General features: G+C 38.4%; 3 protein-coding genes across 5 annotated transcripts; all 3 read left to right on the plus strand.

Annotated features, from left to right (window-relative positions):
• The first annotated feature begins 26 nt into the window (after positions 1–26).
• Positions 27–5,143, plus strand: LOC125270558 (sterol 26-hydroxylase, mitochondrial-like). Its single transcript, XM_048194260.1, has 9 exons — positions 27–876; positions 1,058–1,248; positions 1,442–1,641; positions 3,025–3,222; positions 3,320–3,483; positions 3,580–3,746; positions 4,212–4,293; positions 4,379–4,579; positions 4,702–5,143. The coding sequence occupies exons 1-9, from the start codon at positions 637–639 to the stop codon at positions 4,831–4,833; spliced, it is 1,575 nt and encodes a 524-aa protein (XP_048050217.1). The 5' UTR covers positions 27–636; the 3' UTR covers positions 4,834–5,143.
• Positions 5,144–5,463: 320 nt separating this feature from the next.
• LOC125270559 (sterol 26-hydroxylase, mitochondrial-like) lies at positions 5,464–12,191 on the plus strand. Of its 2 annotated transcripts, none has more exons than XM_048194261.1 (9): positions 5,464–5,752; positions 6,054–6,244; positions 6,438–6,637; positions 10,095–10,292; positions 10,392–10,555; positions 10,652–10,818; positions 11,290–11,371; positions 11,457–11,657; positions 11,750–12,191. In XM_048194261.1, the coding sequence occupies exons 1-9, from the start codon at positions 5,513–5,515 to the stop codon at positions 11,879–11,881; spliced, it is 1,575 nt and encodes a 524-aa protein (XP_048050218.1). In that variant the 5' UTR covers positions 5,464–5,512; the 3' UTR covers positions 11,882–12,191. The 2 variants fall into 2 exon arrangements, with proteins under 2 accessions (XP_048050218.1, XP_048050219.1); XM_048194262.1 differs by having other exon boundaries at positions 5,590–5,724.
• A 1,744-nt stretch (positions 12,192–13,935) lies between these two features.
• LOC125270561 (sterol 26-hydroxylase, mitochondrial-like) lies at positions 13,936–20,424 on the plus strand. 2 transcript variants are annotated; one of them, XM_048194265.1, is made up of 9 exons: positions 13,936–14,218; positions 14,506–14,696; positions 14,890–15,089; positions 18,301–18,498; positions 18,598–18,761; positions 18,858–19,024; positions 19,491–19,572; positions 19,658–19,858; positions 19,981–20,424. In XM_048194265.1, the coding sequence occupies exons 1-9, from the start codon at positions 13,979–13,981 to the stop codon at positions 20,110–20,112; spliced, it is 1,575 nt and encodes a 524-aa protein (XP_048050222.1). In that variant the 5' UTR covers positions 13,936–13,978; the 3' UTR covers positions 20,113–20,424. The 2 variants fall into 2 exon arrangements, with proteins under 2 accessions (XP_048050222.1, XP_048050223.1); XM_048194266.1 differs by having other exon boundaries at positions 14,056–14,190.
• Positions 20,425–21,974: the final 1,550 nt, after the last annotated feature.

A 21,974-nucleotide genomic window follows, 5' to 3' on the forward strand; every position in this document is an offset into this window, starting at 1 on the left:
TATCTAACCTTTTTTAGGTGATTGAAAAAAAATGTACTAAACATTCAGCACATTTCTTTTAGGGAAAAGAGCCATTGTAAAACAGGTATGTGATTTTGAAAAGGTTCAAAACCTTTTGTTTGTGTTTTTTCACTACGCCCTGTAGGAATTGGTACAGAGGTTAATGTTAAAGGGATAGTTCACCAGATTGAAATCTGTCATCGTTTCCTTAACCTCATGTCATTCCAAACCTATTTGACCTCATTTCTATGATGTAACGCCAAAGAAGAAATTTAGCAGAATGTTCACACTACTGTTTTCCGGGGACCAGGGGCAGCTGTGGTCATCATTCACTTTCATTGTATGAAAAAGAACATCTTTTGTGTTCCACAGAGGAAAGACAAGGGTTTTAAAATGACATGAGGGTGAGTAAAGAATGACATTTTTGAGTGAAGTAAATTTCCATTTTCTCTAGAGTTGAAGTATCATTATGTGCTTGAGAATGGTGTTTCACCTGTTTAAAAGAAGAAAAAAACATGCAATATTACATTGCAAAAGATAGTGAAGGGTTAACTAGAGAGGCTTTTGCCCCACCTCCCTCTCCCTCCCATGTGAAACAGGATCAGTGTTTCCTTCACTCTTCTCCCTGCTTCCGTAATGGCTGTTCGTTTTGCATTGAGCTCTGCAGAAAGAAGGATTGGATTTGGTCTTCTGAGGCCCACGACAGTGACCACGGATATCAGGAGAAGGACAGTGGGTAATGCTGCTGCTTCTGTCACTGTTCAGGACAGCCACGGGAAGCTCAAGACTGTGGCTGACCTCCCAGAGATCACAACATTTAGGATGCTGTGCAGACTGATCTTTAAAGGGTACATGAATCGCATGCATGAGCTACAGGTACAAAGAGACACAGCTGTGGTTTATTTATCATGTGACTAACTGTAGAACTGTTAAAATTATTTCTGCCTCCCTTTATGTACTCACACTGTCACTGTTTTGTTGCTCTAAACCAGTTTGGAGATGCGATGCAATTTCCACATCTTGTTTGTTCTTCACCTCTTGTTTTTCATTTCTCCAGTTATATGAAAAACAGCTTTATGGCCCCTTGTACAAAGTGAATGCTGGAAACTTCCAGTCCATTTCAATAAACAGTGTGGACTTACTGGAGGAACTCCTAAGAAAAGATGAGAAGTTTCCTTCCAGAGGAGACATGACTCTGTGGACAGAGTATCGTGACATGAGAGGCATCGGCTACGGCCCTTTCACAGAGTAAAAACATTTGGCACAATGATTCTGTATCTATAACATTTGTATGTTTTGCAACCTGTACATGAGACTAGACGTGTGGAGATTTTATGAGGCCAAAGTGCATTTGGCTTATATAGCTGTGTGGTGTTATGTAAACTTATCAGGTTATGTTGTTTTTGTTGCCCTTCTGAAAAGAGAATATGTTCTTCAACAGAGAAGGAGAGAAATGGTACAAACTGCGGGCAGTGCTGAACAAACGCATGCTGCATCCAAAGGACTCTGTTCAGTATGGAGATGTGGTCAATGCGGTGGTCACAGACTTCATCAAACGGATTTACTATCTGCGGGAAATGAGCCCCACTGGTGATCTTGTCCCTAACTTGACCAACGAGCTTTACCGCTTCTCCCTTGAAGGTATTTCCTCTCCATATGCACTTGAAATGAGATAAAATCAGTAATACTTTACAATTGTCTAATTTCTTAACATTTAGTTAATGCATTAGTTAATTGAACTAACTATGAGCAATAATTTTTTTTTTTTTTACAGCATTTATTAACCTTTTTTTGTGAAACTTTGGCATATTTTTTTTTCCTTCAATGAATAGAAAGTTTAAAAGAACTGCATTTATTTATTTTAATTTAATGTGTCTTTGCTGAATAAAAATATTAATTAAAAATAATAATAATAATCTTACGGAGCCCAAATTTTTGAACGGTAGTGTAGAAGACGCAATATTAAAATATACTGGACACAGTTTTATTAATTACATTTATTAATTCAGTTATTTCAAACTTAATAAAATAGTTTAAAGTATTAAGATATATTTTTATTATTAAGTTTTTTTTTACAGAGTGGCATCCTTCTGCTATAAGATCCCAGATATAATGTTGTCATGCGACAGAAACAGTGATCTGCTTTGGGTGCTGCAACAAACTTACTGTATCGTAGATTTTAAAGATCCATTTTATAAAACAAACTATAGTCTTAATATTATAGTTACAAATAATGTACATGCTAATTTATCATGCATGCCAACCAATAACATGACACATTAAAATAAAACTAGGGTTTTATTTTAGAAATAAATCCTGCTTCTCTTTCGAAGCAAAAAAAAGATTAGTTTCCGCCACTTTTATTCCTGTCCTTGATTACGGAGATATTTTGTATAAATCAGCAACTACCAAACTTTTAAATTCTTTGGATATTTTATATCATGGTGCACTTAGTTTTATATTAAATTGTAATTATAGCACTCACCATTGTGAGCTGTATAACAGAGTCGGTTGGTCGTCATTATCAACACGCAGACGTAAGCACTGGTACCTTTTTATTTATAAATCCATCTTGGGCCAGTTGCCTCCTTATCTTTGCTCCCTTACCCAACATAAATCTTTTGGAGCTTATTCTTTGCGTTGACAAGATTTGTACATCCTTTCAGTTCCATCTATACGAACTGGATTTGGAAAATAAGCCTTTCGGTACGTGGCACCCAGTAATTGGAACTTTTTACAAAATGACTTGAAATCACAGACCCCGGTGTCGATGAACACTTTCAAATCTTTTATTAGCGAGCTGTTAAAGGAAGAAATGATTCGTAAATGTTTTTGATTTGTACTGATGATGTGTCTTTACTGTGTTTGTGTTTTTAAGAATTCTGTGCTGCTCATCTTGGCCAGGTCACTTCTGTAAAAGAGATTTTTAATCTCAGAAAGTTTTATCTGGTTAAATAAAGGGAAAGAATTTTTCAATTGCCCACAATAATTGTGAATTTTTTGCCCGATCCTTTTCTCATACAGGAATCTCATCCATTCTGTTTGAGACACGCATTGGCTGCCTGGAGAAGGAGATTCCTGCTGAGACACAAGATTTCATTAATTCTATTGCACAAATGTTCACCTACAGCATGCCTGTGGTGGTGCTGCCCAAATGGACTCGCAATTACTTGCCATTTTGGCAGTGGTACCTCAATGGCTGGGAGGGCATATTCAGATTTGGTAAGCTTGTTAGTTCACAAGTTTTTCAGATAGACTACAAGAGATACAGACATGTTGTGCGGTGTGATGATGTATTGTGCTTACGGATTATGCACAGCCGGAAAGATGATTGACATGAAGATGGAGGCCATTCAGAGGCGTGTGGATGCAAATCAGGAGGTTGCTGGGGAGTATCTCACCTATCTGCTTTCCAATGTTAAGATGAGCAGTAAAGACGTTTATGGAAGCATTTCTGAGCTGCTGTTGGCTGGAGTGGACACAGTAAGAAGATTTGACTCTAGCTTTGACCATTTATACAAAATAAATAAGTGTTTTATAATGACAGAACATAAGGTTTTGTTTCTCTTCATGTTCTAGACCTCCAACACCATGATGTGGGCACTGTATCTCCTCTCAAGAGATCCAGAAGCTCAAGAGGCTCTATATCAGGATGTAACCAGAGTCTTAAAGGGCGACAGAGTCCCAACAGCACAGGAAGTGAACAACATGCCTTACCTTAAAGCTGTCATCAAGGAAACACTAAGGTGGAGGATTATGTTGTGTAACTCTGCCTACAGACAGCAATTTTGTGATTGCATTGGGGAAGTTGTGGCCTAATGGTTAGAGAGTCAGTCTCAGTTCTGGGAGGAAATATAGGTGGGGGGAGTGAATGAACAGCGCTCTCTTCCACTCTCATTACCCACAACTGAGGTGCCCTTGAGCAAGGTACTTAACCCCCAATCGCTCCCCGGGTGCCGCAGTATAATGGCTCAACCACAGGTCCAGGTGTGTGTTCAATACTCGCTGCTGTGTGTGTGCACTTGGATGGGTGAAAAGCAGAGCACAAACTCTGAGTATTGGAAACCATACTTGGCTTCACATCACTTTTTTTCTTCTATCGTATATCTTTGAGAAGCCAAACTAAAAGTTGACAGTTGCCAACCAAACAGCAAATTCTGCATATATATTTGCATATTATAATCTCTTTTAACATGTAATTTCCTGTGCAGGATGTATCCTGTGGTGCCTATGAATTCTCGTCTTATTTCAGAAAATGATGTTGTCATTGGTGGACACTTTTTCCCTAAAAAGGTAAATTATCCTCATGTTGTTAGGAAGAAAAGAATAGTTGCCAGTTTAGAAATTGGCATCACTAAATCAGCTGTTTTTTTAACAGACAACATTCACTCTGTGCCACTATGCAATCAGCCGTGATGAGAAAGTCTTCCCAGAACCACGAAAGTTCAAACCTGACCGCTGGCTCCGAGATGGCAGAACAAGACCCAACCCATTTGGGTCAATCCCGTTTGGGTTTGGAGTCAGAGGCTGTGTTGGCCGTCGCATTGCTGAATTAGAGATGCATCTGGCTTTGGCAAGGGTAAGAGAAACAGACTGATTTATTTTTGATTTTGTGCCAGACAGTTGTATTACATTATTTTGTAAAATTATTTTGTATAATTACATTAAATTGTGCTTTTTGATTGCATCTTTTCATTCCAGCTAATCAAGTTGTTTGAAATCAGACCGGATCCAACTGTAGGTGAGGTTCAGTCAGTCAATCGCACAGTGCTTGCTCCAGACAGACAGGTTAACCTCCACTTTGTGGAGAGACCGAAGACACGTGAAGCATAGCTAAAGAAGACCACTGTTTCAGCAAGACATAAGCTGCATGTGTACATACGAAAATGATCAGCTGAAGTGAATCATGTGAATATGTCAACTTCTTTATCTCCAGTTGTATATGATTCTGTTGTGCTTTGGAATATGCATTATAAAGGACCCTGTATTACACTGTGAAAAATACTTTTTTCCCACCCAATTTTGTATAGCTCTTACCATTAAATTATTTTTGTGCATTGTATTTCATTATGCTGATAGATATATTCATGTATTTTATGAAGTTCAATTAAGAAATCAATTAAAGTTTTTAATGAATCCAAAATATCTGTGTTTTATTATTGTTCAATATTAGTGGAAGGGGATTTATGAATATTTATAATACATCACTGCAGTAGTTATATATTGGAACGCAGTGAGGGGAAATGAAAATAACAGAAAACTGATAGAAATTAATTAAATGACATCACATTTGACAAATACATTTGTATACTATATACATATGTATGCATGTATAAATATATATATATATATATGTCATATGTGCATGTGAATTGTGTTTCACAAAAACGTGTACAATATTACATTGCAAAAGATAGTGAAGGGTTAACTAGAGAGGCTTTTGCCCCACCTCCCTCTCCCTCCCATGTGAAACAGGATCGGTGTTTCCTTCACTTTTCTCCTTGCTTCCATAATGGCTGTTCGTTTTGCATTGAGCTCTGCAGAAAGAAGGATTGGATTTGGTCTTCAGAGGCCCACGACAGTGACCACGGACATCAGGAGAGGGGCAGTGGGTAATGCTGCTGCTTCTGTCACTGTCCAGGACAGCCACGGGAAGCTCAAGACTGTGGCTGACCTCCCAGAGATCACAACATTTAGGATGCTGTACACAGCGATCTTTAAAGGGTACATGAATCGCATGCATGAGCTACAGGTACAGAGAGACACAGCTGTAGTTTATTTATCATGTGACTGTAACTGTAGAACTGTTACAATGATTTCTGCCTCCCTTTATGTACTCACGCTGTCACTGTTTTGCCTTTACGACACTGAATAGAAAGGAAACAACTGTTGTATAATTGAACACTTGAATAATTGAATAATTCAGTATACTTGTTTATTTGTTGCTCTGAACCGATTTAGAGATTCGTTGCAATTTATCTGAAAATCAACCAGATTTACTTTTCGCTAGCCTGTTATGTTTGTTCTTCACCTCTTGTTTTTCATCTCTCCAGATATATGAAAATGAGCTTCATGGCCCCATGTATAAAGTGAACGTTGGAAAATTACAATCCATTTCAATAAACACTGTGGACTTACTGGAGGAACTCCTTAGAAAAGATGAGAAGTTTCCTTGCAGAGGAGACATGACTCTGTGGACAGAGTATCGTGACATGAGAGGCATCGGCTACGGCCCTATCACAGAGTAAAAACATTTGGCACAATGATTCTGTATCTGTAACATTTGTTTGTTTTGCAACCTGTACATTATGTAAGACTAGACAAGATTTTATGAGGCCAAAGTGCATTTGGCTAATATAGCTGTGTGGTGTTAAGCAAACTTATCAGGTTGTGTTGTTTTTGTTGCCCTTCTGTAAAGAGAATATGTTCTTCAACAGAGAAGGAGAGAAATGGTACAAACTGCGGAGAGTGCTGAACAAACGCATGCTGCATCCAAAGGACTCTGTTCAGTATGGAGATGTGATCAATGCGGTGGTCACAGACTTCATCAAACGGATTTACTATCTGCGGGAAATGAGCCCCACTGGTGATCTTGTCCCTAACTTGACCAATGAGCTTTACCGCTTCTCCCTTGAAGGTATTTTCTCTCAATACGCACTTAAAATGAGATAAAATTGGTAACCCTTAATACATTAGTTAACATGAACTAACTATGAGCAATGTATTTTTACAGCATTTCTAACCTTTGTTAATGTAAACCCAAAACTGAAATTTCTGTCATGAATTCCTCACCCTCATGTCGTTCCAAACCCGTAAGACCTTCGTTCATCTTCAGAACACAAATTAAGATATTTTTAATGAAATACGTGTGCTTTCTGACCTCCCTATAGACAGCAGTGTCATAACCAATTTCAAAGCCCAGAAATGTAGTAAAGACATTGTGATTACAGTGGTACAACCTTAATGTTATGAAGCGACGAGAATACTTTTTGTGGGCAAAAACAAAACAAAAATAACGAGTTTATTCAACAATTTATTCTCTTCCCTGTTATTCTCCTACGCTGTTTAAGTTGTAGACACATTGCAGCTCAAGGTGCTCTAGGTTCTACGTCAGAACGGCATCTCATTATTGGTCAGCTACTGCGTCAGCATCTCACGCATGCGCTGTGGTGCTCATGTGAACAGCATAGGCCAATGCTGAGCCGGTGTTCTGACGTAGAACCCTGCGTTCACTACATGAACAGTGTAGGAGACTGGCAGGGAAGAGAAGAAATTGTTGAATAAAATTGTTATTTTTGTTTTGTTTTTGCATATAAAAAGTATTCTTGTCACTTTATAACATTATGGTTGAACCACTGTAGTCACATGGACTATGTTAACGATGTCTTTACTACTTTTCTGGGCCTTGAAATTGGTTATGACATTGCTGTCTATAGGGAGGTCAGAAAGCTCTCGGATTTCATCAAAAATCTCTCAATTTGTGTTCTGAAGATTTGGAACAGGTTTGGAACGACATGAGGGTGAGTAATTAATGACAGAAATTTATTTATTTTTTGAGTGAAATTAACTAATTATACAACATTAAACATTTCACATCAAATGGCGAAATGAAATAATTCTTTAAAAAATGCAGCATAATTGCTTGGAAAATACAATATTTGTAAACATTATTCCCCACATAATATATTTTAGCAAATATAGTAATATACTAAATAATAACCTGTACCGTTTAATTGTCAAATTTAAGCAATTTAAGGTACACTACCATTCAAAAGTTTGGGTACGGTAAGATTTTTTCTCTTCCTTGATCAAAAACACTGTGAAAACAGTAATATTGTGAAATATTGTCACAATTTGTGATGTAATTTAAAAGAAAACTGATTTGCATTTTAATACATTTTTTAAATGTACAGGTACATCTCAATAAATTAGAATATCATGAAAAAGGTATTTTTTTCTGTAATTTAATTCAAAAAAGTAAAACTTAAATATATTCTAGATTTATTAGACATAAAGTAAAATATTTCCAGACTTCTTTGTTTTAATTTTGATGATTACAGCTTGCTGCTCATCAAAATAAAAAAATCAGTATCTCAAATTATTAGAATATTTAATTTCAAGTTCTATTAAATTACCATTCTCAAGGTATAAATACTGGGTTTAGGTCAGTAATCCCAACAGCAGTCATGGGGAAGTCTGCTGACTTGACAGTTGTCCAGAAGATGATCATCAAGACCCTCTACAATGAGGGTAAGCCACAGAGGGTCATTGCTGAAAGAGCTGGCTGTTCGCAGAGTTCTATGCCAAAGCATATTCATGGAAAGTTGACTGGAAGGAAAAAGTGTGGTAGAAAAAGGTGTACAAGTGAAAGTAATGACCGCAGGCTTGAGAAGATTGTCAGGCAAAGCCGATTTAAGAAATTAGGAGAGCTTCAAAAGGAGTGGACTGAAGCTGGAGTCAGTGCATCAAGAGCCACCACACACAGACGTCTCCAGGAAATGGGCTACAACTGTCACATTCCACAGACCAAGCCACTTCTGAACCAAAGACAATGTCAGAAGCATCTTACCTGGGCTAAGGAGAAAAAGAACTGGACTGTTGCTCGGAGGTCCAAAGTCCTCTTTTCAGATGAGAGTAAATTTTCAGGGTCCCAGAGTCTGGAGGAAGAGAGGAGAGGCACAGAAACCATGTTGCTTGAAGTCCAGTGAAGTTTCCACAGTCAGTGATGATTTAAGCTGCCATCTTCTGGTGTTGGTCCACTGTGTTTTCTGAAGTCCACAGTCAACGCAGCCATCTACCAGGAAATGTTAGAGCACTTCATGCTTCCTCCTGCTGACAAGCTTTATGGAGATGCTGATTTCATTTTCCAGCAGGATTTGGCACCTGCCCACACTGCCAAAGGTACCAAAAGCTGGTTCAATGACCATGGTGTTACTGTGCTTGATTGGCCAGCAAACTCGCATGACCTGAACCCCATAGAGAATCTAAGGGCTATTGTCAAGAGGAAGATGAGAGACACCAGACCCAACAATGCAGATGACCTGAGGGCTGCTATCAAAGCAACCTGAGCTTCCATTACACCTGAGTAGTGCCACAGGCTGATTGCCTCCATGCCACGCCGCATTGATGCAGTAATTCATGCAAAAGGAGGCCCAACCAAGTTTTAAGTGCATAGAAATGAACATAGTTTTCAGAAGCCTGACATTTCTGTTTAAAATATCCTTTTTTTATTGATTTTTATTTTCATTTTTAAGTATTCTAATTTATTGAGATAGTGAATTGGTGGGTTTTTGTTAAATGTGAGACAAAATCATCACATTCAATGCATACAGACTTCAGTCTGTGTGCATTGAATTTATTTAATACACGGGTTCCACAATTTGAGTTGAATTACTGAAATAAATTAACTTTTCCACGACATTCTAATTTATTGAGATGCACCTGTAATTTGTTCCAAAGCTGAATTTTCAGCATCATTACTCCAGTCTTCAGTGTCACATGATCCTTCAGAAATCATTCTAATGCTGATTTGGTGCTCAAAGAACAAAATGTTATTATTATCAATGATTGATATCAAATTTTCTTCAATAGAAAGTTCAACATAACTGAATGTATTTTAATTTAATGTGTCTTCGCTGAGTAAAAGTGTTCATTAAAACAAAGAATCTTAATGACCCCAAACTTTTGAATGGTAGTGTAAATTAGAAGACGCAGTAGACCCCTTTACCTATGTCTATATTCACAATCTCCCTGGTTCACAAAATATTTGCCCACATATTAAAATATTATGGACACAGTTTTACTAATTTAATTAATTTGAACTTTTTTTATTATTAAGTTCATTAAGTGGCATCCTTCTTCTATAAGATCCCTGATATAATGTCATGCAACAGAAACAGCGATCTGCTTTGGGTGCTGCAAAAAACTTACTGTATCATAGATTTTAAAGTCATTAATTTTATAAAACAAATTATTTTCTTTATATTATCATTACAATTAACGTGCATGCCAATTTATTATGCGTGCCAACCAATAGCATGACACGTTTTCCATTTGCCCACAAGAATTTTCTGCCTGATCCTTTTCTCATACAGGAATCTCATCCATTCTGTTTGAGACACGCATTGGCTGCCTGGAGAAGGAGATTCCTGCCGAGACACAAGATTTCATTAATTCTATTGCACAAATGTTCACCTACAGCATCCCTGTGGTGATGCTGCCCAAATGGACTCGCAAATTCTTGCCATTTTGGCAGTGGCAAATCGATGGCTGGGAGGGCATATTCAAATTCTGTAAGCTTGTTAGTTCACACATATTTTTCAGATCGACTACAAGAGATACAGACATGTTGTGCGGTGTGATGATGTATTGTACTTACGGATTATACACAGCCAGAAAGATGATTGACATGAAGATGGAGGCCATTCAGAGGCGTGTGGATGCAAATCAGGAGGTTGCTGGGGAGTATCTCACCTATCTGCTTTCCAATGTTAAGATGAGCAGTAAAGACCTTTATGGAAGCATTTCTGAGCTGCTGTTGGCTGGAGTGGACACAGTAAGAAAAACTGACTCTAGCTTTGACCATTTATACAAAATATAAAAGAGTTTTATAATGACAGAACATAAGGCTTTGTTTCTCTTCATGTTCTAGACCTCCAACACCATGATGTGGGCACTGTATCTCCTCTCAAGAGATCCAGAAGCTCAAGAGGCTCTATATCAGGATGTAACCAGAGTCTTAAAGGGTGACAGAGTCCCAACAGCACAGGAAGTGAACAACATGCCTTACCTCAAAGCTGTCATCAAGGAAACACTAAGGTGGAGGATTATGTTGTGTAACTCTGCCTACAGACAGCAATTTTGTGATTGCATTGGGGAAGTTGTGGCCTAATGGTTAGAGAGTCAGTCTCAGTTCTGGGAGGAAATATAGGTGGGGGGAGTGAATAAACATCGCTCTCTTCCACTCTCATTACCCACAACTGAGGTGCCCTTGAGCAAGGTACCTAACCCCCAATCGCTCCCCGGGCGCCGCAGTAAAATGGCTCAACCACAGCTCCAGGTGTGTGTTCAATACTCACTGCTGTGTGTGTGCACTTGGATGGGTGAAAAGCAGAGCACAAACTCTGAGTATTGGAAACCATAGCCTACTTGGCTTCACATCACTTTTTTTTCTTCTATCGTATATCTTTGAGAAGCCAAACTAAAAGTTGACAGTTGCCAAACAAACAGTAAATTCTGCATATATATTTGCATATTATAATCTCTTTTCACATATAATTTCCTGTGCAGGATGTATCCTGTGGTGCCCATAAATTCTCGTCTTATTGCAGAAAATGATGTTGTCATTGGTGGACACTTTTTCCCTAAAAAGGTAAATTGTCCTCATGTTGTTAGGAAGAAAAGAAGAGTTGCCAGTTTAGAAATTGGCATCACTAAATCAGCTGTTTTTTTAACAGACAACATTCAGTATGTGCCACTATGTTATCAGCCGTGATGAGAAAGTCTTCCCAGAGGCATGGAAGTTCAAACCTGACCGCTGGCTCCGAGATGGCAGAACAAGACCCAACCCATTTGGGTCAATCCCGTTTGGCTTTGGAGTCAGAGGCTGTGTTGGCCGTCGCATTGCTGAATTAGAGATGCATCTGGCTTTGGCAAGGGTAAGAGAAACAGACAGATTTATTTTTGATTTTATGCCAGATAGTTGTATTACATATAAATTGTGCTTTTTGATTGCATCTTTTCATTCCAGCTAATCAAGTTGTTTGAAATCAGACCGGACCCAACTGTAGGTGAGGTTCAGTCAATCTATCGCTCAGTGCTTGCGCCAGACAGACAGGTTAACCTTCACTTTGTGGAGAGACCGAAGACAAATGAAGCATAGCTAAAGAAGACCACTGTTTCAGCAAGACATAAGCTGCATGTGTACATACGAAAATTATCAGCTGATGTGAATCATGTGAATATGTCAACTTCTTTATCTCCAGTTGTATATGATTCTGTTGTGCTTTGGAATATGCATTATAAAGGACCCTGTATTACACTGTGAAAAATACTTTTTTCCCACCCAATTTTGTATAGCTCTTGTCATTAAATTATTTTTGTGCATTGAATTTCATTATGCTGATAGATATATTCATGTATTTTATGAAGTTCAATTAAGAAATCAATTAAAGTTTTTAATGAATCCAAAATATCTGTGTTTTATTATTGTTCAATATTAGTGGAAGGGGATTTATGAATATTTATAATACATCACTGCAATAGTTATATACTGGAACGCAGTGAGGGGAAATGAAAATAACAGCAACTGATAGAAATTAATTCGAAATTAGAAATTATTCACATTTGACAAATACATTTGTATACTATATACATACAAATGTATTTGTCAAATGTGAATAATTTCTAATTTTGAATTAATTTCTATCAGTTGCTGTTATTTTCATTTCCCCTCATACATATATATATATATATATATATATATATATAAATACACACACACAGTGGGTACGGAAAGTATTTAGACCCCCTTTAATTTTCCACTCTTTGTTATATTGCAGCCATTTGCTAAAACCTTTTTAGTTCTTTTTTTTTTCCACATTAATGTACACACAGCACCCCATATTGACAGAAAAACACAGAATTGTTGACATTTTTGCAGATTTATTAAAAAAGAAAAACTGAAATATCACATGGTCCTAAGTATTCAGTATTCAGACCCTTTGCTGTGACACTCATATATTTAACTCAGGTGCTGTCCATTTCTGTCTATATAAGACCTTACAGCTCACAGTGCATGTCAGAGCAAATGAGAATCATGAGGTCAAAGGAACTGCCTGAAGAGCTCAGAGACAGAATTGTGGCAAGGCACAGATCTGGCCAAGGTTACAAAAAAATTCTGCTGCACTTAAGGTTCCTAAGAGCACAGTGGCCTCCATAATCCTTAAATGGAAGACGTTTGGGACGACCAGAACCCTTCCTAGAGCTGGCCGTCCGGCCAAACTGAGCTATCGGGGGAGAAGAGCCCAAAGATCACTGTGGCTGAGCTCCAGAGATGCAGTCGGGAGATGGGAGAAAGTTGTAGAAAGTCAACCATCACTGCAGCCCTCCACCAGTCGGGGCTTTATGGCAGAGTGGCCCAACGGAAGCCTCTCCTCAGTGCAAGACACATGAAATCCCACATGGAGTTTGCTAAAAAAACACCTGAAGGACTCCAAGATGGTAAGAAATAAGATTCTCTGGTCTGATGAGACCAAGATAGAACTTTTTGGCCTTAATTCTAAGCGGAGAAAAGCAGGCACTGCTCATCACCTGTTCAATACAGTCCCAATAGTGAAGCATGGTGGTGGCAGCATCATGCTGTGGGGGTGTTTTTCAGCTGCAGGGACAGGACGACTGGTTGCAATCGAGCATCTCTGGAGAGACCTAAAAATGGCTGTCCACCAACGTTTACCATCCAACCTGACAGAACTGGAGAGGATCTGCAAGGAGGAATGGCAGAGGATCCCCAAATCCAGGTGTGAAAAACTTGTTGCATCTTTCCCAAAAAGACTCATGGCTGTATTAGATCAAAAGTGTGCTTCTACTAAATACTGAGCAAAGGGTCTGAATACTTATGACCATGTGATATTTCAGTTTTTCTTTTTTAATAAATCTGCAAAAATGTCAACAATTCTGTGTTTTTCTGTCAATATGGGGTGCTGTGTGTACATTAATGAGGGAAAAAAAATGAACTTAAATGATTTTAGCAAATGGCGGCAATATAACAAAGAGTGAAAAATTTAAGGTGGTCTTAATACTTTCCGTATATACACAAATATATGTCATATGTGCATGAGAATGGTGTTTCACAAAAACATGCAATATTTCATTCCAAAAGATGATGAAGGGTTAACTAGAGAGGCTTTTGCCCCACCTCTCTCTCCCTCCCACGTGAAACAGGATCGGTGTTTCCTTCACTCTTCTTCCTGCTTCCATAATGGCTGTTCGTTTTGCATTGAGCTCTGCAGAAAGAAGGATTGGATTTGGTCTTCTGAGGCCCACGACAGTGACCACGGACATCAGGAGAGGGGCAGTGGGTAATGCTGCTGCTTCTGTCACCGTCCAGGACAGCCACAGGAAGCTCAAGACTGTGGCTGACCTCCCAGAGATCACAACATTTAGGATGCTGTACACAGCGATCTTTAAAGGGTACATGAATCGCATGCATGAGCTACAGGCACAGAGAGACACAGCTGTGGTTTATTTATCATGTGACTGTAACTGTGGAACTGTTATAAGGATTTCTGCCTCCGTTTATGTACTCACGCTGTCACTGTTTTGCCTTTACGACACTGAATAGAAAGGAAACAACTGTCTTGTATAATTGAACAATTGAATAATTCAGTATACTTGTTTATTTGTTGCTCTGAACCGATTTAGAGATTCGTTGCAATTTATCTGAAAATCAACCAGATTTTCTTTTCACTAGCCTGATATGTTTGTTCTTGTTTTTCATCTCTCCAGATATATGAAAATGAGCTTCATGGCCCCATGTACAAAGTGAACGTTGGAAAATTAGAATCCATTGCAATAAACACTGTGGACTTACTGGAAGAACTCCTTAGAAAAGATGAGAAGTTTCCTTGCAGAGGAGACATGACTCTGTGGACAGAGTATCGTGACATGAGAGGCATCGGCTACGGCCCTTTCACAGAGTAAAAACATTTGGCACAATGATTCTGTAACATTTGTTTGTTTTGCAACCTGTACATTATATAAGACTAGACGTGTGGAGATTTTATGAGGCGAAAGTGCATTTGGCTAATGTAGCTGTGTGGTGTTAAGTAAACTTATCAGGTTGTGTTGTTTTTTGTTGCCCTTCTGAAAAGAGAATATGTTCTTCAACAGAGAAGGAGAGAAATGGTACAAACTGCGGAGAGTGCTGAACAAACGCATGCTGCATCCAAAGGACTCTGTTCAGTATGGAGATGTGATCAATGCGGTGGTCACAGACTTCATTAAACGGATTTACTATCTGCGGGAAATGAGCCCCACTGGTGATCTTGTCCCTAACTTGACCAATGAGCTTTACCGCTTCTCCCTTGAAGGTATTTTCTCTCCATACGCACTTAAAATGAGATAAAATTGGTAACCCTTAATGCATTAGTTAACATGAACTAACTATTAGCAATGTATTTTTACAGCATTTCTAACCTTTGTTAATGTAAACCCAAAACTGAAATTTCTGTCATGAATTCCTCACCCTCATGTCGTTCCAAACCCGTAAGACCTTCGTTCATCTTCAGAACACAAATTAAGATATTTTTAATGAAATACGTGAGCTTTCTGACCTCCCTATAGACAGCAGTGTCATAACCAATTTCAAAGCCCAGAAATGTAGTAAAGACATTGTGATTACAGTGGTACAACCTTAATGTTATGAAGCGACGAGAATACTTTTTGTGGGCAAAAACAAAACAAAAATAATGAGTTTATTCAACAATTTATTCTCTTCCCTGTTATTCTCCTACGCTGTTTAAGTTGTAGACACATTGCAGCTCAAGGTGCTCTAGGTTCTACGTCAGAACGGCATCTCATTATTGGTCAGCTACTGCGTCATCTCACGCATGCGCCGTGGTGCTCATGTGAACAGCATAGGCCAATGCTGAGCGATGGCCAATGGTGTTCTGACGTAGAACCCTGCTTTCACTACATGAACAGTGTAGGAGGCTGGCAGGGAAGAGAAGAAATTGTTGAATAAAATTGTTATTTTTGTTTTGTTTTTGCATATAAAAAGTATTCTTGTCACTTTATAACATTAAGGTTGAACCACTGTAGTCACATGGACTATGTTAACGATGTCTTTACTACTTTTCTGGGCCTTGAAATTGGTTATGACATTGCTGTCTATAGGGAGGTCAGAAAGCTCTCGGATTTCATCAAAAATCTCTCAATTTGTGTTCTGAAGATTTGGAACAGGTTTGGAACGACATGAGGGTGAGTAATTAATGACAGAATTTTTTTTTTTTTTTGAGTGAAATTAACTAATTATACAACATTAAACATTTCACATCAAATGGCGAAATGAAATAATTCTTTAAAAAATGCAGCATAATTGCTTGGAAAATACAATATTTGTAAACATTATTCCCCACATAATATATTTTAGCAAATATAGTAATATACTAAATAATAACCTGTAACGTTTAATTGTCAAATTTAAGCAATTTAAGGTACACTACCATTCAAAAGTTTGGGTACGGTAATATTTTTTCTCTTCCTTGATCAAAAACACTGTGAAAACAGTAATATTGTGAAATATTGTCACAATTTGTGATGTAATTTAAAAGAAAACTGATTTACATTTTAATAATTTTTTAAAATGTATAGGTGCATCTCAATAAATTAGAATATCATGAAAAAGGTATTTTTTTCTGTAATTCAATTCAAAAAAGTAAAACTTAAATATATTCTAGATTTATTAGACATAAAGTAAAATATTTCCAGTCTTCTTTGTTTTGATTTTGATGATTACAGCTTGCTGCTCATCAAAATCAAAAAAATCAGTATCTCAAATTATTAGACTATTTAATTTCAAGTTCTATTAAATTACCATTCTCAGGGTATAAATACTGGGTTTAGGTCAGTAATCCCAACAGCAGTCATGGGGAAGTCTGCTGACTTTACAGTTGTCCAGAAGATGATCATCAAGACCCTCTACAATGAGGGTAAGCCACAGAGGGTCATTGCTGAAAGAGCTGGCTGTTCGCAGAGTGCTGTGCCAAAGCATATTCATGGAAAGTTGACTGGAAGGAAAAAGTGTGGTAGGAAAAGGTGTACAAGTGAAAGTAATGACCGCAGGCTTGAGAAGATTGTCAGGCGAAGCCGATTTAAGAAATTAGGAGAGCTTCAAAAGGAGTGGACTGAAGCTGGAGTCAGTGCATCAAGAGCCACCACACACAGACGTCTCCAGGAAATGGGCTACAACTGTCACATTCCACAGACCAAGCCACTTCTGAACCAAAGACAACGTCAGAAGCGTCTTACCTTGGCTAAGGAGAAAAATAACTGGACTGTTGGTCGGAGGTCCAAAGTCCTCTTTTCAGATGAGAGTAAATTTTGCATTTCATTTGGAAATCAGGGTCCCAGAGTCTGGAGGAAGAGTGGTGAGGCACAGAAACCATGTTGCTTGAAGTCCAGTGAAGTTTCCACAGTCACTGATGATTTGGGCTGCCATGTCATCTTCTAGTGTTGGTCCACTGTGTTTTCTGAAGTCCACAGTCAACGCAGCCATCTACCAGGAAATGTTAGAGCATTTCATGCTTCCTTCTGCTGACAAGCTTTATGGAGATGCTGATTTAATTTTCCATCAGGATTTGGCACCTGCCCACACTGCCAAAGGTACCAAAAGCTGGTTCAGTGACCATGGTGTTACTGTGCTTGATTGGCCAGCAAACTCGCATGACCTGAACCCCATAGAGAATCTAAGGGCTATTGTCAAGAGGAAGATGAGAGACACCAGACCCAACAATGCAGATGACCTGAAGGCCGCTATCAAAGCAACCTGGGCTTCCATTACACCTGAGTAGTGCCACAGGCTGATTGCCTCCATGCCACGCCGCATTGATGCAGTAATTCATGCAAAAGGAGGCCCAACCAAGTTTTGGGTGTATAGAAATGAACATACTTTTCAGAAGCCTGACATTTCTGTTTAAAATATCCTTTTTTTTATTGATTTTTATTTTTATTTTTAAGTATTCTAATTTATTGAGATAGTGAATTGGTGGGTTTTTGTTAAATGTGAGCCAAAATCATCACAATTAAAAGAACCAAAGACTTACAGTACTTCAGGCTGTGTGCATTGAATTTATTTAATACACGAGGTCCACAATTTGAGTTGAATTACTGAAATAAGTTAACTTTTTGACGACATTCTAATTTATTGAGATGCACCTGTAATTTGTTCCAAAGCTGAATTTTCAGCATCATTACTCCAGTCTTCAGTGTCACATGATCCTTCAGAAATCATTCTAATATGCTGATTTGGTGCTCAAAGAACAAAATGTTATTATTATCAATGTTTGATATCAAATTTTCTTCAATAGAAATTTCAAAATAACAGAATGTATTTTAATTTAATGTGTTTTATCTTTGCTGGATAAAAGTGTCATTAATTTTATAAAACAAATTATTTTCTTTATATTATCATTACAATTAATGTGCATGCCAATTTATTATGCTTGCCAACCAATAGCATGACACGTTTTCCATTTGCCCACAATAATTGTGAATTTTTTGCCTGATCCTATTTTCATACAGGAATCTCATCCATTCTGTTTGAGACACGCATTGGCTGCCTGGAGAAGGAGATCCCTGCCGAGACACAAGATTTCATTAATTCTATTGCACAAATGTTCACCTACAGCATCCCTGTGGTGATGCTGCCCAAATGGACTCGCAAATTCTTGCCATTTTGGCAGTGGTACATCAATGGCTGGGAGGGCATATTCAAATTCTGTAAGCTTGTTAGTTCACACATCTTTTTCAGATAGACTACAAGAGATACAGACATGTTGTGCGGTGTGATGATGTATTGTGCTTACGGATTATGCACAGCCGGAAAGATGATTGACATGAAGATGGAGGCCATTCAGAGGCGTGTGGATGCAAATCAGGAGGTTGCTGGGGAGTATCTCACCTATCTGCTTTCCAATGTTAAGATGAGCAGTAAAGACGTTTATGGAAGCATTTCTGAGCTGCTGTTGGCTGGAGTGGACACAGTAAGAAGATTTGACTCTAGCTTTGACCATTTATACAAAATATATTAGTGTTTTATAATGACAGAACATAAGGTTTTGTTTCTCTTCATGTTCTAGACCTCCAACACCATGATGTGGGCACTGTATCTCCTCTCAAGAGATCCAGAAGCTCAAGAGGCTCTATATCAGGATGTAACCAGAGTCTTAAAGGGTGACAGAGTCCCAACAGCACAGGAAGTGAACAACATGCCTTACCTTAAAGCTGTCATCAAGGAAACACTAAGGTGGAGGATTATGTTGTGTAACTCTGCCTACAGACAGCAATTTTGTGATTGCATTGGGGCAGTTGTGGCCTAATGGTTAGAGAGTCAGTCTCAGTTCTGGGAGGAAATATAGGTGGGGGGAGTGAATGAACAGCGCTCTCTTCCACTCTCATTACCCACAACTGAGGTGCCCTTGAGCAAGGTACTTAACCCCCAATCGCTCCCCGGGCGCCGCAGTAAAATGGCTGCCCGCAGCTCCAGGTGTGTGTTCAATACTCACTGCTGTGTGTGTGCACTTGGATGGGTGAAAAGCAGATCACAAACTCTGAGTATTGGAAAACATAGCCTACTTGGCTTCACATCACTTTTCTTCTATCATATATCTTTGAGAAGCCAAACTAAAAGTTGACAGTTGCCAACCAAACAGCAAATTCTGCATATATATTTGCATATTATAATCTCTTTTAACATGTAATTTCCTGTGCAGGATGTATCCTGTGGTGCCCATAAATTCTCGTCTTATTGCAGAAAATGATGTTGTCATTGGTGGACACTTTTTCCCTAAAAAGGTAAATTATCCTCATGTTGTTAGGAAGAAAAGAAGAGTTGCCAGTTTAGAAATTGACATCACTAAATCAGCTGTTTTTTTAACAGACAACATTCAGTATGTGCCACTATGCAATCAGCCGTGATGAGAAAGTCTTCCCAGAGGCATGGAAGTTCAAACCTGACCGCTGGCTCCGAGATGGCAGAACAAGACCCAACCCATTTGGGTCAATCCCGTTTGGGTTTGGAGTCAGAGGCTGTGTTGGCCGTCGCATTGCTGAATTAGAGATGCATCTGGCTTTGGCAAGGGTAAGAGAAACAGACAGATTTATTTTTGATTTTGTGCCAGACAGTTGTATTACATTATTTTGTAAAATTATTTTGTATAATTACATTAAATTGTACTTTTTGATTGCATCTTTTCATTCCAGCTAATCAAGTTGTTTGAAATCAGACCGGACCCAACTGTAGGTGAGGTTCAGTCAATCTATCGCTCAGTGCTTGCTCCAGACAGACAGGTTAACTTCCACTTTGTGGAGAGACCGAAGACACATGAAGCATAGCTAAAGAAGACCACTTTTTCAGCAAGACATAAGCTGCATGTGTACATATGAAAATGATCAGCTGAAGTGAATCATGTGAATATGTCAACTTCTTTATCTCCAGTTGTATATGATTCTGTTGTGCTTTGGAATATGCATTATAAAGGACCTTGTATTACAATGTGAAAAATACTTTTTTTCCCCACCCAATTTTGTATAGTTCTTGCCATTAAATTATTTTTGTGCATTGTATTTCATTATGCTGATAGATATATTTATGTATTTTATGAAGTTCAATTAAGAAATCAATTAAAGTTTTTAATGAATCCAAAATATCTGTGTTTTATTATTGTTCAATATTAGTGGAAGGGGATTTATGAATATTTATAATACATCACTGCAATAGTTATATACTGGAACGCAGTGAGGGGAAATGAAAATAACAGCAACTGATAGTTAAATGAAATTATGCAACAAATGAAATGACTAACATCACATTTGACAAATACATTAGTATACTAAAATATATATATATATATATATATATATATATATATACACATACATATTAACACCTTGAGTGTGCATTATTTTTCTAATAATTCAACGGTCCGTCGTCAACTACAAACCCGATTCCAAAAAAGTTGGGACACTGTACAAATTGTGAATAAAAACAGAATGCAATGATGTGGAAGTTTCAAATTTCAATATCTTATTCAGAATACAACATAGATGACATATCGAATGTTTAAACTGAGAAAATGTATAATTTTAAGGGAAAAATAAGTTGATTTTAAATTTCATGGCATCAACACATCTCAAAAAAGTTGGGACAAGGCCATGTTTACCACTGTGTGGCATCCCCTCTTCTTTTTATAACAGTCTGCAAACGTCTGGGGACTGAGGAGACAAGTTGCTTAAGTTTAGGAATAGGAATGTTGTCCCATTCTTGACTAATACAGGCTTCTAGTTGCTCAACTGTCTTAAGTTTTCTTTGTCGCATCTTCCTCTTTATGATGTGCCAAATGTTTTCTATGGGTGAAAGATCTGGACTGCAGGCTGGCCATTTCAGTAACCAGATCGTTCTTCTACGCAGCCATGATGTTGTAATTGATGCAGTATGAGGTCTGGCATTGTCATGTTGGAAAAGGCAAGGTCTTCCCTGAAAGAGACGACGTCTGGATGGGAGCATATATTGTTCTAGAACTTGGATATACCTTTCAGCATTGATGGTGCCTTTCCAGATGTGTAAGCTGCCCATGCCACACGCACTCACGCAACCCCATACCATCAGAGATGCAGGCTTCTGAACTGAGCGCTGATAACAACTTGGGTTGTCCTTGTCCTCTTTAGTGAGGATGACATGGTGTCCCAGTTTTCCAAAAAGAACTTCAAATTTTGATTCGTCTGACCACAGAACAGTTTTTCATTTTGCCACAGTCCATTTTAAATGAGCCTTGGCCCAGAGAAAACGCCTGTGCTTCTGGATCATGTTTAGATATGGCTTCTTTTTTGACCTATAGAGTTTTAGCTGGCAACGGCGGATGGCACGGTGGATTGTGTTCACCGACAATGTTTTCTGTAAGTATTCCTGAGCCCATGTTGTGATTTCCATTACAGTAGCATTCCTGTATGTGATGCAGTGCCGTCTAAGGGTTTTCCAGTATGGTTTTCCGGCCTTGACCCTTACGCACAGAGATTGTTCCAGATTCTCTGAATCTTTGGATGATATTATGCACTGTAGATGATGATAACTTCAAACTCTTTGCAATTTTTCTCTGAGAAACTCCTTTCTGATATTGCTCCACTATTTTTCGCTGCAGCATTGGGGGAATTGGTGATCCTCTGCCCATCTTGACTTCTGAGAGACACTGCCACTCTGA

This window comes from Megalobrama amblycephala, linkage group LG6, assembly GCF_018812025.1.
Source record: "Megalobrama amblycephala isolate DHTTF-2021 linkage group LG6, ASM1881202v1, whole genome shotgun sequence".
In the NCBI taxonomy this organism is placed as follows: domain Eukaryota; kingdom Metazoa; phylum Chordata; class Actinopteri; order Cypriniformes; family Xenocyprididae; genus Megalobrama; species Megalobrama amblycephala.

Excerpts from the sequence above, each read along its gene's own strand:
- LOC125270558 (XM_048194260.1), top strand. The coding sequence starts at position 637 with ATGGCTGTTCGTTTTGCATTGAGCTCTGCAGAAAGAAGGATTGGATTT. Across the intron at positions 1,249-1,441 it reads GGCTACGGCCCTTTCACAGA|AGAAGGAGAGAAATGGTACA; the intron begins GTAAAAACATTT and ends GTTCTTCAACAG. Across the intron at positions 3,747-4,211 it reads GTCATCAAGGAAACACTAAG|GATGTATCCTGTGGTGCCTA; the intron begins GTGGAGGATTAT and ends TTTCCTGTGCAG.
- LOC125270559 (XM_048194261.1), top strand. The coding sequence starts at position 5,513 with ATGGCTGTTCGTTTTGCATTGAGCTCTGCAGAAAGAAGGATTGGATTT. Across the intron at positions 10,819-11,289 it reads GTCATCAAGGAAACACTAAG|GATGTATCCTGTGGTGCCCA; the intron begins GTGGAGGATTAT and ends TTTCCTGTGCAG. Across the intron at positions 11,658-11,749 it reads TGCATCTGGCTTTGGCAAGG|CTAATCAAGTTGTTTGAAAT; the intron begins GTAAGAGAAACA and ends TTTTCATTCCAG.
- LOC125270561 (XM_048194265.1), top strand. The coding sequence starts at position 13,979 with ATGGCTGTTCGTTTTGCATTGAGCTCTGCAGAAAGAAGGATTGGATTT. Across the intron at positions 14,697-14,889 it reads GGCTACGGCCCTTTCACAGA|AGAAGGAGAGAAATGGTACA; the intron begins GTAAAAACATTT and ends GTTCTTCAACAG. Across the intron at positions 18,499-18,597 it reads GGAGGGCATATTCAAATTCT|CCGGAAAGATGATTGACATG; the intron begins GTAAGCTTGTTA and ends GATTATGCACAG.